This window comes from Mustela erminea, chromosome 5 (assembly GCF_009829155.1).
Source record: "Mustela erminea isolate mMusErm1 chromosome 5, mMusErm1.Pri, whole genome shotgun sequence".
In the NCBI taxonomy this organism is placed as follows: Eukaryota; Metazoa; Chordata; class Mammalia; order Carnivora; family Mustelidae; genus Mustela; species Mustela erminea.
In genome coordinates, this window is record NC_045618.1 from 111,754,284 (window position 1) to 111,768,457 (window position 14,174).

Here is a 14,174-nt window from a genome sequence, read left to right on the forward strand (position 1 = left end):
ACCTGCCCCTGCCCCTGGCTCCTCGCTCTTGTAAGGACAAGGGTTAATATCCTTCAGCTGAGGACCTGGGGTGGGGGAGGAGCCACATAAATGGAGTATTGTTGTGCTGGTGAATGATCTGGCTTTGTTCAAGTGTCTTCGGGGTTTGACTTCCTGCAGTCAGTGTCCCCTTTTGTTGAATGGCTCAGAGATTTGCATGTCCTCACTGGGGCAGTGCTTACCTGCCAGATGTGATGGGGGTCCTCACTCAGGGGGACCTGCTGAATGAGGGAGAGAAGCCTCATTTCCTCTGTCAGAGTCCTCCCAGGAATCAGGAATGAAAGAAATGCAGCAAGTAGGACCCACACGCGGAAGTGGTTCTGAATAGGACATTTATTGAAGAGGTTTTGCAGGAGGCGGCGGGCACTTTAATTCCCGAGGCTGTTGGTGGCAGCTCGCTGCTTGCCCCAAGCCTGTTAACTGCTCGGCTGCCAGGCCCCAGGTGGCCCTCCCGGTGTGCTCCGATGGGAGCCCTTTTGAGGAAGGCGGTAGGTACCCTTCCGAGGCCAGGCTGGGGAGTACAAGGGGGCCTGATGAGGACTCTGAGCTCTGGGCCTCCAGGCCTTTATAAACTCCCCCGTGAAACCTGGCCAGCCACAGGTTTGGGGGCAAAAGGTAGGTTTCTCCCTTGGGGGTTCAGAAACTGAGGAACCCCATGGATGCAGGTATAGGAGACCTGTTGTTGTTTTTCCTCCTCTCCTGCCCTGCTTTCTTCTAGTGGATTGGTCAGTTGTGGCTGGGTGAGAGTGAGACAATCCTGTGTTCCTTTTTAGAGGAGACTGCGGGCAAATCTGCTGGGGTTTCGGAGGCCCTTCTGATTTCTGAACATGCAGCGTTGGGTGGTTTAGAGAAGGGGCCGCTGTTGGAGGGACCATCACCAAAGTGCACACATGCTGGGAAAAGCAGAGTTAATTAATCTCTTTCTTCCTGAAGTTTATTTTTCCCAGAATCCACAGAGGGTGGTTAGTTTGGATAAAATCTAAGTGGTGGCAGGACAGCAAGTGAAAGGAAGTTCTCCTGACCCTGTCATCCCAGGTGGACACTGCTGGGCAGGGCTGTGCCCACCACCACCACTTCCGGAGCTCTGGGCCACAGGAGTGGGGTGAGCGGGGGCCAGGTTGTTGCCCTGTCTTGGGTGGATTTTTTACCTTGAAGCGAGGCCTTGCTTTTCCAGGAGTGGGAGCGGGCTGCCTGGGCTGTGCTGCTCCACACCACGTGCAGCCCCTCACCCAAGAACCTGGGGTTTGGTGACAGCCACGTCTCCGGACTGTGTTCTGGTCTCCCGACTTCTCAGCTGAGGGACAAATCTCCTTTCCTCCCACCTGGGAACTGGTTGGATGAGTTTCTTGGGCCTCCCTGGTTGAGGCCCCTTAGAGGGGAAGGTGAGGGCCCTCCGGGGTGGAGGCAGGTGGTGTGGGGCGGAGAGTGGAGAAGGGGCCGCCTTGGGCTCTGGGAGAGGGTTCTGTGAGGGGAAGTCTGTGAGGCCTTGCTATGTGAAGGGCTGGTGCCTTTGAGAGTCGACACTTACGGGAGTCTATGAAGTCTGACCTCTCTGGGTCAGGCACCAGGCCCGAGATCAGCATCTGGGGAAAATATTGGGCTGGGGTTCATCAGTGCACTTTTGCTGTAATGCCCAAGAAGTGGGGCAGGCCAGGGGGGTTTGATGGATGGCAGCAGTTCACAAAAGGGGATTGCTCACGTGAACGAACACACTTTTCTGGGTCTGGATGGTCATGCTTGGAATTAGAGAGGAAATTGTGTTTGGGGGAGCCGCCTTGTTGGCAGCCTTGTCCCCTAATTCTGATTTGCTTGGGGAGGGAAAGTGAGAATTTGGGGGAAGGGAGGAAACCCTCAGGTGGTGAGATGTATTCTGACCAACCCCTAGCCTTAGGCCTGGAATCCTAGTGGGACCTTTTTATCCAGCAAAGCCCCCAGATCTCAGTTTTCTACAGTCGGTGTTCTCTTCCTGCTTGCAGAAGCATGTAATTTACACGAAACTTTGTTTCTTCACCCTTTCTTGGATCCTAGTTGCTCCCCCTGCCGCTGCACAAGGGTTGGAATAGGTCTTGTTCTTTCTAGCAGATGCTTCCTTGGGTCATTCTCTCTTTCTCCTCCCTGATGCTCTCTCTGAGGAGTCAGCACCTTCTTGGGCCTCTGGATTCTTCCTGAACACTTATTTGGCTCTACAGACACCTGGTGCCAAAGCCATGTGTGGTTTGTTCTTTCCTGGGGTCCATGCTCACACCTCAGCTCTCAGTCCGAGAGTCTCTGTGGTTGGTAGTTTTTCTTCAGGTGTGGCTCTGGCGTGTCCTTCCCACAGAACTACTGCCCATCCGTTCTCTAGTCCGATGCCCTCCAGCCTGGCCTCTTGCTGCCGGCTACCCTAGATCCTTGGGAGGTCCTGGGCCTTTTAGGACTGAACTCTCCCATGCCCCTGGGACCCTCCCATTTCTTCATCACTTGGCAAGTACAAGCTTATTCATCATTCAAGGCTCAGCTGAAGCCTCACCTTTAAAGCTGCTCAGATGCCCCAGGTAGTACCAGCTACTCTCTCTTCTGCCAGCACAGTTTCTGTATTTTTACATCTGTATAGCACTGAAGGCGTTGCCTGGCGGAGAATTTGTTTATAGGGCTCTTTTTCCTTCTAGAATTCGGTTCCTCAAAGACAGGGACAATGTCATTTCATTATCCCCAGGGCCTAGCATCATGCTCAGAAGTGTGGAACGAATTGCCAAACTGGAGGCAGCCTTGAACCCCCAGACTACCCACGACCCCACTCTCCACTCCTTTTGTTATTGGGGCACTTGTCTTGCTTCTCCAGAGAGAGGATCAACCCTCAAGAGTGCGAGCTCTGTATGTGATTCATCTCTGTCTCCCACAAAGCTGCCATAGTGTCTTTGTGCAAAGTGAGTGCTTGAAAATACTTGTCCAGTGAATTCTGCAGCTCACGGCCTCGGCAGGGCAGGGACTGTTCTCCCTACACGAGAGGGTGGGCGCGCTCGTCGCAGACGGCTTACTGCCTCGCTCCTTCAACCCCGCCCCCCCCGCCACGCCCCTGCTGAACAGCAGACCTGGGGCGGGGTTGGGCAGCGCTGCCTGGAGTCCTGGGGCTCACTCATGCTTACTCTGTCATTTGCGCTGCTCCCCACCTTCTTTGATATTCCTGTGATTTAGGAAATGGGTGAGCAGCGAGGCTTTTCCCAGTACCTTGAGTTTTTGTCTTATATCCTGGTTCTTCACATGTCCACCTTGCAGCTGGATTTTGTTTTTTCTTTAAAACACAAGGGTTAGTGTCGAGGATGGTTGTGACTGGTCACTTACTTGTGCCTTTGCCACCTTCCCTTTCCTGTAGTTCTGTTCCTGCTTGCCCCTGTTGTCCTCTTTCTTTCCTCTTCAGCTCCTAGCAGGAACACCTTGTCTTTCTTTCCCTGTGGAGCCCTGAGGAATGTGGCCTGCCTGCTGCAACAAAGGGCTCTGACTCACTTAGACTTCATCTTCTGTTTTGCCCTTCTGTTGGCCATGGATACCAGACTCTGCCTTTCCAGCCGAATTGCTTATATTTTCCCGCGTGGAAAATCGTGGTTCGAGTCCGCGTTGGGATTGTACATGTTGGATGGCTGGTGGGGGAGGATTAGGTCATGCCAGTTCACCAAGCTGAACTTTTATCTTTATTCTTCATGTGAGATGTGGGTAAAAATTATAGGCACAAATCAGGAAAAAAAAAAAAAAAAGCACTTGCCCCAGTGCTTGTGGAACAAATAATAACTTCTCCGTCCTTGTCATCCTGCCACTTAGGGTGGCTTTACTGTGTGGCAGATCTTGACTCGCATCCTCTCCATTTTGGGGACCAGTCAGGTGGGTGCTTTTGTTCTCATTTTGCAGATGAGGAACTTAAAGCTCCGAAAGGTGAGGTGGCTTGCCCAAGGCCACACAGGGCCAGCCAGGTGGAGTCGTTGGGTTTTAGACCAGATCTGCCTGGCTGTGGAGCCTGTGGAACCGTTTAGTGTGCATAACCTCTGCTTTGCAGACTCCTGGGCACACGTGTGTGCGCTTCTCTCTCCTCCTCTGCTAGGGACTTAGAGGGTCCTGGTGGGACCTCTCTGTTCCCACTTGCTTCTGCCGAGATTCTCCAGGGCGGTTGAACGTGGTGGAACAGTAAATGCTCCAACTGTTGAAGGTGTTGGCTCAAGTTTTCTCCCTGCCCCCACTCCAGCTGAGAGGCTCCAAAACCAGCAGCTCCTGCCCTGGCTCCACCATGGGGACAAGAGGGCTGATTTGCAGGGAGAGGTTCCTGAAGTTTGCTGGTAAGGAGTGGAGGTCCCAGGGCTTTTGTGTCTAGTGAGAGAGAGGTGGGGCCTCTGGGACACCAAATTTGTCTGTGATTTCTAGCCCCAGCTTTAGCTGCTCCATATTCTGAGGACATTGTGTTATTTCTGTTGACTTACCCTGGCTGTGAGTGGTAGTGATTTCTCTTATTGGCCTTTAGTATGTATGCATATGAAACATCCTGGTAGACAGCTTTTCCTGGGCTATTTGTAGGGGGCCCTTGTTATAGTCATTTCTATAAATTCCAAAGTGTCTCCTTGGCCACTTTTCCCTTCCTCTCAGTTTCTTGTGGCTGGTCACTTGGTATGTGGCATGACAGCAAGGCAGCTGTGCCTCTGCTCTAGTCCCTTGTCTGGGGCCAAGGAGGACAGGATTGCTAGGTTGAATGAGCAGTCCCTGTTCCTGGGTACCTTGGCAGACTGGAAACCTGGTAGTGACTAGTGTGGAAATGCGTTAGTCTGGGAGGATCTGGCCCAGCCCTTGGTTTTGACCACTGTTTCTCTTTCACCAGACCGTGGAACTGGTGAAAGGTGCTGCTGCACAGTCCTGCAGCACTTGAAGTGGTCCTTAGGGTCACTAGAGTTAAGGGAAGTGTGTATTAGTGTCCTCTGGCTGTTGTAACAAACCCCACAAGCTTCGTGGCTTGAAACAATATGTATTTGCTGTCTTATAGTTCTGGAGGTCAGAACTGAATCTGGATCCATATGGCTCTGTTACTTCTGGAGGCTCCAAGATTTGTTTCCTCTCCCTTCCCAGCCTTCTGCAGCCGTCTGCAAAGCTGCAGCCTCTTTCTGCCTGTCCCTCTGCTTTTGTTGTCACATCAACTTCTGACTCCTGTATCCCTCTTGTAAGGACCCTTGGGATTGCATTAGGCTCACCCAGGAAACCTAGGGATAGTCTCCCCATCCCAAGATCCTTGACTTGATCATATCTGCATAAAACAGCCATAGGATCTTTATATCCAGGGACAATTAGGGTGTGCTTATTCTTTGGGGGGGCATTGGGGAGGGGTGAAGTCTACAGTAGTATGGGTGTTGGATGCTCCAGAAGTGGCTGAGGCCTTTCTGAAGGAGGTTATCTGACTGAATTCGTGTAGGGAGAGATGATCTGGGACACATCCCAGCTCTGAGAAACCACATGAGAAAATGTCGGGGCTAGGAGGTGGTGGGGTTAGTGAGGCTCGGGTGGGTGGTCCTCCCACTGAGACGAGATGCCAGGGCCTTTGCTTCCCTTCCAAGGCCAGGCTGAGGAAGTTTTCTGGACGTCAGTCTATAGGCCCAGACTTCCTCCCAGAATTCAGGTGGGAAGGGTCCACTGGCAGCCACGATCCCCTTTCCTTCCCAGCAGCTGAAGTCCTGCTTCAAAGACCCAGCCACACTTGGTGGCTCCTGCTGTTCTGGGGTGGTGGGAAAAGGAATTCACGAGGGAATATAAATTCGTGAGGGGAAATGACTTTGAGCCAGCTGGCCTGGGTTTGTGGCCCAGAAACCCTGATGACACTGCACAGCCTCTGTGATAGTCACGTTGCTCACATGGAACATATCGAATACAGTCATTCCCCAGGGAGCCTTCCCTTGTCCTGCCTTAGGGTGCTTAGAGCCCCTGAGTCTCTGGGGAGGGGCGGGAGGGACCCGAGTGAGGAAGCTGCTGCGGGCAAGGGACAATGACCCAGACCCTCTCAGGGATCCTCCTGTCCCACAGAAAGCCCCTGTGGCTGTGGTGAGAGGTGGTCCCCCCACACCTGTGGTGGAGGGGGAGCCGCAGGAAGAGCCAGGCAAGAGCCAGGCGTGGGGCGGTGCTGGGCTGTGGGTGACAGCACAGCCGAGTAGCTCTGTGCCCTGGCGTGAGATCTCTGCGGCCGTTCCCCTTGCTCCTGCCGTGCTTGTCTGGAGAGGCTGCAGCTCTCCTCTGTTGCTTCCTTCTGGTACCCTCTCTGTGGACGTCCTAACTCAGGACTCGGGGGCCATCCTTCTGGGGAAGGTACAAGGCGGCTGGCTGGCCAGGGTAGGAGGTGCATTTGAGAGATGAAAGGAGCCCCTGGGGAGGTGTGCAGGGCTGGCCGGTGTTGGAGCAGTTGCCTCTGGGAGAGCGCCCTGCTCTTTCCCTGCCTGCCTCTAGGACAGGTGTGTCAGGCTTCCGCTGCTCGGGTGGGGGTGAGGGGCGGAAGGTGAAAGGATGACATCAGCCTCCTCCGCACCTGGAGCCAGCCTCTCTGAAGCAACCTGTTCTCTGGGGCGGCTCCAGAGTTGACCCACACAGAGGGTTGTCCGGTGAGTGCCCCCCTCCTTCTCCTGCCTTCTCCTCAGCAGCCCGCTGGCCAGGGAGGGAGGACCAGAAGGGAATGTTGCTGAGTCCTGGGGATTCCCCAGGGCCAGAAGAGGAGAGGTTCTCCGGAGGGTTCCAGGTGAGTGCCCCGTAGGACCGTCTTTTCTTTCTTTGTTCCTCCCCTCCCCCCTTTTTTTTTGGTAGGCTCCACACTGGGCATGGAGCCCACTTGGGGCTTGAACTCAGGACCCTGAGACCAAGACCTAAGCTGAGATCAAGAGTTGGCCACTTAACCAACAGCGTCACCCAGGCACCCTGGGACCATCTTTTCTCAAGTTGGTGGTCGGGGAGCAGGGTCCTTTTGCCTCAGTGACCAGAGGCCTGAGGATAGAACATGAGGGATAATGATGGGTTTTGCCATTTTTTTCTGTTGGAAGCATGAGTCTGGGTTAGGTTGGGGCATGGGGCTGAGGCCTCATGAGGAGGAGAAGGATGTGAGACTTGACCCCTGTCATCTGTTGTGGGAATCCAAGGGGCCTGCTGCAGCCTGCCTCTCTGCCTGGGGACATTCGGGGAAGCTACTCAGAAGGGAGGGCCTATAACCTGGGGAGGTGTGGGCAGAGGAAGGGTGCGGATTGTGTTCATATAGAGAGAGAAAGTTTAAAAAAAAAAAAAAAAAAAGAATCCTTCCTCTCCGGGACCCCCCCCCTGCCATGTTTATCTGAGCTACTTCTTCTGTCCATCAAAAAGAAGGGCTTAGGGGACGATCACAGGTGTGGGACTGGAGATACCAAGTTTTCTAGAAGACTGATTCACTGATTGATGATTGGACTGACTCATGTTGAGAGATGGAAGAGGTCATGGCAGGGGGAGACTTCGGGAAACTGGAAACTGGGTGCCGTAGGAGAAGGAAGTCGTGGGCATCTGGCTTGAAGGTTTGGCCGCTCTCTGCCTGTCTCCTTTAGGCTCCCACTTCCCCAGCCAGACTGTGTCTTCTGGATGCGTCTGAAGACCTAAGTTCCAGTCATGGCTTTGAGGTGAACCTTGCAGTTTGGGGTGATACTCAGTGGAGAGGAAGGAAAGGTTGCCTCTGGCTGGGGCATGTGGCAGGTGCAGGTTCTGTCTCTCTGGGAGTCTGAACTACACACTTAGTAATGGTTGGGCTTAGGCCTTTAGGACCAGAATGCGCTCAGATTGAGTGCGATGGCTCTGCTAACATCCCCCCACCCCCAGATTCTGCCTTGTTTGCTCTCCCTGCTCTACATGCTTGTCATCCTCCCTTTTGTGTCTTTTCATTCTTTTCCAGGAATTCTCTTGTCCTAGAGAGCCTTGTGGTCCTGGGTCTCCTGATCCCTGCAGAGCTTGTCTCATGCGGGGAATTATAGTCCGGTCCTGGTGACCTCAGTGACCTCTTGCTTTTTCCCTTTTCCATGACCTGCGATCCTTTGACCTGGAATCTGTATTTTACCATGTTGTTCCAGCAGGAGGGTAAATTGCCAGATGTAGAGTAGCAGGTCTAGAAATGGCTATAAGGAATCTTTACTTTCATTCCTTTACTGTCTCCATGGCTGTCATAGGATAAAATGAAGTATCATGGTAAAAGCCGTGATCTTTGAAGACTTAATAAGTCCCCTATGGCTTAGGCTGAGGCAAGGCCATAGCATCCAGGCCTGTGACTAATCGTTTGCCTCTGGCCCTGGCTTGTGTGAAATCCGTTAGGGAGACAGCAGGCAGGGGAGCGGGAACACTGGGGCTTGTGCGCCCCAGTACACATCCAGGCTCTACCACATGCTGCTTTTGTGGCCTCAGGTTTCTGTATCTGTAAAATGGGGTAGTGATAGTACTGAGTTCGTAGAGCTGCTAGGAGATCAAAGTGACTCGCTGTGTCATGGCAGTTAGAACCCTGCAGCACTCGGCTGGTATGCTTTGTTTCAGCCGCAGGGGGCTGCTGGCATGGAGGTGGGGGCTGCTGGGTATGGGGGGCTTGCTGCTGGCATGGCTGCTCCTTTGACGACGTGAGCTTGCTTTTCAGGGAGACGGCTGCTTCCACCAGAGATTTCTCCAAGAAGAGATGCTCTTGTTTTGTTTCAGGATTCATAGGGCAATGGGGGTCCCTGAAGAGTGACCCTCAGAAGGCCCCCCTGAGAGTATAGAGGGAGTGGTGAGGGGTTTTTTAAAACTGATTTGGCCAGCTGTGAAATCCATCTGGGACTTAGCATCCCCATGGGGGCTGACTGACCCCAGGTTTGATCTGGGAAAGGTCTTAGGTCTTAAGTTTCTGCCCCATTGTTCCAGCTGCGACTGACAGCTGTGTGTGTGTGTGTGGTGGGGGCGGGGCGGGGACGGGACAGCCGGCGGCTGGGGGGTTGGGAGGGACGACTGCAGCAGGCTTTGAAGGACTCCAGAGTCCCATGGCCCTGGGGGTTAAGGACTTGGGTGGAGTTTGGATCTTTGTCGTTCTTTGTGCCGAAATGACAGAGCTTTACCCTGTGGGCTGGTGCTTTAAGGCCCAGCTGGTTAATTTTAAAGGCTCTTTTGAGGAGGGAGGGAACAGCAACAGTGCTGCATTTCCCAAGGGGCTCTCGTCTGAGATGCTCAAGGTTTCACCAAGATGAGCCTGTTAATTCTCCTTTGTTGTACCTGGAAGGGAGGGAGAAGGCAGGATTGGCTTTAGTGTGCCCCTTGTGTCCTTATCTGCAGCTGGAGAAGCTCCTGGAGGTCACTGTGGCCACACCCAGAGCTGGAGCGGGTCCTGCTAGCCTCTTGACTTGAGCTCAGTACAGGTGCCAGTTTGTTTGCCATCATCTCTTTGCCAGATCGATGCTACGGCCCCAGAGCTCGGGTCACTTACAGTCTAGGGCAGGGGATCTCAAACTAGTCACAGTCACAGAGGGAGTGGTCGGGGTAATCCTGTGGTGCCGTAAGAGTATGTAGAAGGGGGCGTCCAGGTTTGTTTTCTGGGGACTGGCTTCTAATCTGAAACCTAAGGATTGGGCATAAGTGACAGGGGGTGGGGGCGAGTATGGTTTGGGATAGATGAGGTGGGGGGTGTGGTACGTGGGGACTTGGGAGTAATGTCCAGGCAGGGAGAATATTTGCAAAAGCCGGGCCCAGGGCCCAGGGGTGCTGGCACAGCCAGGGCACTGGTTCCAGGTTTGGGCAGAGGCACAGAAAAGCAGGGGGAAATTCAAGATTCCTGGAGTGATGGCACCTAGATCCTTCTTGTAGCTCTAGCCTGTGGTCTGGCAATTTCTGAGCCCTAGAACTAGTGGTGGAAGGCTTTGGGGCAGTGCAAGTGAGGGTGATACTCTGGAACTCTGTTCCTTGTGCAAACAGCAATGAGATACACATTCTGGAAAGGGGTGGTGTGAGCTGTGGTCTTCTGGAGTTGGGGTCCAGTGTTCCTGTCCTTCCCTGAGGCTTTAGCCCCTCCTAGACTTACTGCTCTAGGGTTTTCCAGGTGGGCCTACCTGTGAACAGACCTACCTGCCCAAGGGATTGAAGTCCACCTGAGTCTGTTTGCCTTACCTGGGAGCAGTTTCCTGCCTCCTGTGCTACCTGACCTCACTGTGCTAAAGGGAGTTTAGAGAAACTCATCAATGGCTCAGCCCTGGGGCATTTCCTGTGCGTAGGAAGCTTGACTGAGTCAGGGCCTTACCAGGTGCTGCGGGTCGGGAGCCTTTGGATTCTCTCCTTTGCCTCCCCTGTCAGTATCTAGAAGGTTTCTGTTCGGGGTGCAGCTGCTGGTTCCCCCCGGAGATGGCATAATCCTGAGGAGAATTTTACTCTCTGGCACGTGTGTCATCCTAGATCCTAGGAGCAAAGTCTTCTGCTGTCCCTGCTGGTGACCCCAGCACAGGCCCCGACAAGTGAGCACTTGGGAAGTGCTTTTTGACAGTTGTTATCATCACTGTCTCGAAGGTTTATGGAGCCCTTGCCCCGTGCGGGGCACCACGTTGAGACCCGTCGCTGTGGCAGGTCACTGCATCCTGGGGGACATGGCCCCAGTGTAGGTTCTGAGAGGCTGACTACTTTGCCAGAGCAGCGGGGATGGGCTTCGGGTTTCATCCGAAGGCACCCCGATGGCTGCTCTGGTGGAGACGTCCTCTCTGTTCTCCTGGGGCTTGGGTTTCTGAGGTCTTTATTGTCCTTGGATGCGGGCACCCTTTCTTCCTGGGAATGCCAGAGCTATTGGAGTCAGGAAGGGATGTAACTTGGGCATCCTTGTGCACACTTGTGGAGTCTGACGGAAGGGACTTCCTCAACATTCACAGCTGTTGTGTTTAAAACTGTGGTGAAATACACAAACATAAAATTTCCGTTTTAACCATTTTTAAGTGTATGGTGGTTCGGTGGCATTACGTACGTTCGCATCGTTGCTCCGCTATCACTACCATCGTCCAGGACTTCTCTTATCTTGCAAAATGGAAACTCTGTACCTGTTAAATACAAACTCCCCATTCCTCCTCCCCCAGCAGCCACCGTTTCACTTTCTGTTTCTGTGATGATTCTGAGATCGAATTCTTTGTCTGTTCTGCCTAGAACCTCGCTGGGGTGCCCTCGCCAGGCAGCGATGCCAGGATGCCCGTCTCTGCCTCCCTCCGCCAGGATGGCAGCCAAGAGCGACCCGTGAGCCTGACCTCGAGCACGTCCTCATCGGGCTCCTCCCGGGACAGCCGTGGGGCCATGGAGGAGCCCAGTGGTTCCGGGGCGTCGGCCGAGAATGGGGCAGGCTCCCCACGTGGCCGGCATCCCCCCAACGGCAACACTAGCTCCAGCAGCTGGCTGAGTGGGAGGGGGCCGCTGTCCCCGTTCGGCGGATGGTCCCCAGCAGCCCCGGTGCACAAGCTCAGCTACCTGGGCCGCGTGGTGCGGGAGATCGTGGAGACGGAGCGGATGTACGTGCAGGACCTGCGCAGCATTGTGGAGGTGAGGCCCTTCATGTCTATGGCTGCGGTTTCGAGGCTGCCGTGGGGCTGGCCTTCTGCTCTGGGTGGCCCACCTCTCTTGGGAGCCCGCTTCCACCCCTGGAGGGAGAGTTCTCCCTGACAGCCGTGTCAGAAGAAGCCGCCTTCCCTTGGAGCAGTGGGGAGGCCTCGTGTCCCTGGTCCAGGGCAGCGGGTGGGGGGTAACCTCAGACTGCTTTTGCTACTTCGCGACTTTGGGTCCGATGAGGAGCTGGGGCCAGGACCTCCTGCAGACCCTCGGTTGGTGGGGAGGGGCAGGGACCGCTGTGCTCACAGACATGGAACCCAGGGAGGAAACTGGCCCGGATGTTGCCCATCTGTGCCCGGATCCCTGCCCTGCTGTTTCCTGGCTGCGCGGTCTCAGGCACTTGTGTGAGGCCTGAGCCTCGGGTTCCTCTGTGAGATGAAGACGCACCGGCCTTGTGGGGCCAGCACAATGTGCTTCACCCTGCGGGGCCTGGGCAGGTAGGTGCCTGGGTGGCTGCCGCTGAGGAAGCCCTCTGGTCTTGGTGAGAGAGGTGTGTTTGTTTCTACTGTAACAAATTAGCACAAGCTCGGGGCTAAAACGCAGAGGTTTCTTCTGTGTTGGTTTAGGAAGCCAGAAGTTGGAAATCAAGATGTTGGCAGGATTGGGTCCTTCTGGAAGGTCTGAGGGGAGAATGCATTCCATGCCTCTCTCCTGGCTTCTACCAGGTGGTTGCTGCCAATACTTGGATTTCCTTGGCCTGTAGATGTTCTGTCCTGACCTCTGCCTCCATCTTCCCATTGCTGCCTTCTCCGTGTCATCTGTGTCCTTTCTTCTTATAAGGACACCTGTCATAGCATTGAGGGCCCACCCTAAATCCAGTATTCTCTTGTCCTGAGATCCTTGACTGATTATATCTGCAGAGACCCTGTTTCCAAATCAGGTGACCTTCTGAGATTCCGAATGGATATTGATTTTGGAGGGAGAGCTGTCCAGCCCAGTATAATGGGCAGTGTCTGTGAAGTCTCAGCTGTGTCAGTGGAGGACAGAACTAGGTGTGGCTGGGGAGGACAGGACTGCGCCGGGGTGGGCTGGGTTCTGATGCCTCCCTCCACACAGGACTACCTCTTGAAGATCATCGACACACCTGGGCTGCTGAAACCGGAACAAGTTAGTGCCCTCTTTGGGAACATAGAAAACATTTATGCACTGAACAGGTATGGAATGGGCCTAACACACAGCATGTTCTGTCTGTGAGGCCCATGTGGGCCTGGAGGCCTGAGGAGGAGCCCTGGATGTCTGTAGTCTCCTGGGCTGTGACATGGGGGCCTGGAGCCTGATCGTTGGGGTGCGTGATGGTGGTCCCTCCCTGTACAGGGGGTTAGTTAGCTCCCTGTGGTAGAGGGCGTGTGGGACATGTGCCCCCTTAGGGAACTGCTGGCCTCTGGCACGTGATGATGCTCTTCCCTCTACCTTTGTGGCCCCTCTATGTCTCGCATCTTTACCCCCACTTGCACATCTCTTCATTTCTTCCTCACCTTCCTGCTGACCCCATGGAAAGTCAGGTCTCCCTGAGGGTGATCTGACCCATTAGGAGAATGATAGGCCAGACAGAATGTGATGGGGGAGGCTGAGCGTGGCCCGGTGAGGGCCTGCTTCAGGGCACAGCGCTTCCTCGAGGCTCAGCGTGTGTTGCCTGGACCCATAGATTCCCCAGGGAAGGGACCCTGGTTGGGAGGGGCAGTGGCTGAGGGGACAGTATCAGTAGACAGGAGGAACCTTACCCTGGGCCCTTTAATGGGGGCCAGAGGGGCTACCTGCTGGCCCGGCTGCAAAGTCTGGGAGGGCAGGCGCGGGGTGACTTGGGCTGGCCAGTGGTAGGTCGACGGGGAGGCATCAGGGGAACCGTGTGTTTAGGGTTTCCCCTAGTGCCCCATCTAAGTTCTAGGGGTACTGGGACTCACCCTCTTTCTCTCTCTTTTCTGCATCCTTTTGAACTGGGAGCCTTTGGCTACTTTGGGAGTCTTCCCTCTCTCTCATTCTCCCTTTAATCTCTGCTTTTGTGTGTTTGACTCCTTCTGCCTGCAGAGGAGCTGTCTCCCCTCCCGAGGTGGGTACTGGTGTCCCCTCTCTTTTTCTTGCTTGCTGAGCATGTGGGGGTCCTTTGCTCCCCACCTTTGCGGCAGTGCCTGGTACTTTGTGTGGTTGCGGGCCTGGGCGGGGCTCACTCTGAGGATGGACGCCCCGACTCTTTGGCATGACACCAGGGGCTGGCTGTGTATCTGGGCCCCGGGAGGCCGGGGAGGGGCATGTGGGAAGCAGTGGAGGCGGTGTGCCGTCCGGGGTCTGATGAGCACTCTCCCGTCCTCCAGCCAGCTACTCCGAGACCTGGACAGCTGCAACAGTGACCCTGTGGCTGTGGCCAGCTGCTTTGTGGAAAGGGTGAGAGGGGCTGCTGGGTCCTTGCCTCTTGTCCTGCCTTTCTGGGGGCTCCGAGACACAACAGTGCCCAGCTTAAGAGGGTGTGTGAGTCCTGGAGGCCTCTGTCCAGGGGAAGTGCAAGGTGCCCTGCCTCAAATGGGAAGGGCATTCTGGCCTAGAGCCAGCGGCTG

General features: G+C 54.8%; 1 protein-coding gene across 14 annotated transcripts in view; it reads left to right on the forward strand.

Annotated features, from left to right (window-relative positions):
* PLEKHG3 (pleckstrin homology and RhoGEF domain containing G3) overlaps positions 1-14,174 on the forward strand; it is a 69,485-nt gene that overhangs the window by 42,117 nt on the left and 13,194 nt on the right. For 4 of the 14 annotated variants that reach the window (XM_032344495.1, XM_032344497.1, XM_032344492.1 and 1 more), the window contains exons 1-4: positions 6,703-6,769; positions 11,173-11,559; positions 12,682-12,779; positions 13,935-14,004. In XM_032344495.1, the coding sequence (XP_032200386.1) occupies positions 6,707-6,769; positions 11,173-11,559; positions 12,682-12,779; positions 13,935-14,004 (618 nt within the window). In that variant the 5' untranslated portion in view covers positions 6,703-6,706. Of the gene's footprint in view, positions 1-6,546; positions 6,770-11,172; positions 11,560-12,681; positions 12,780-13,934; positions 14,005-14,174 lie in introns of those variants that run through there. The other 10 variants (XM_032344491.1, XM_032344490.1, XM_032344493.1 and 7 more) reach the window with 5 other exon arrangements.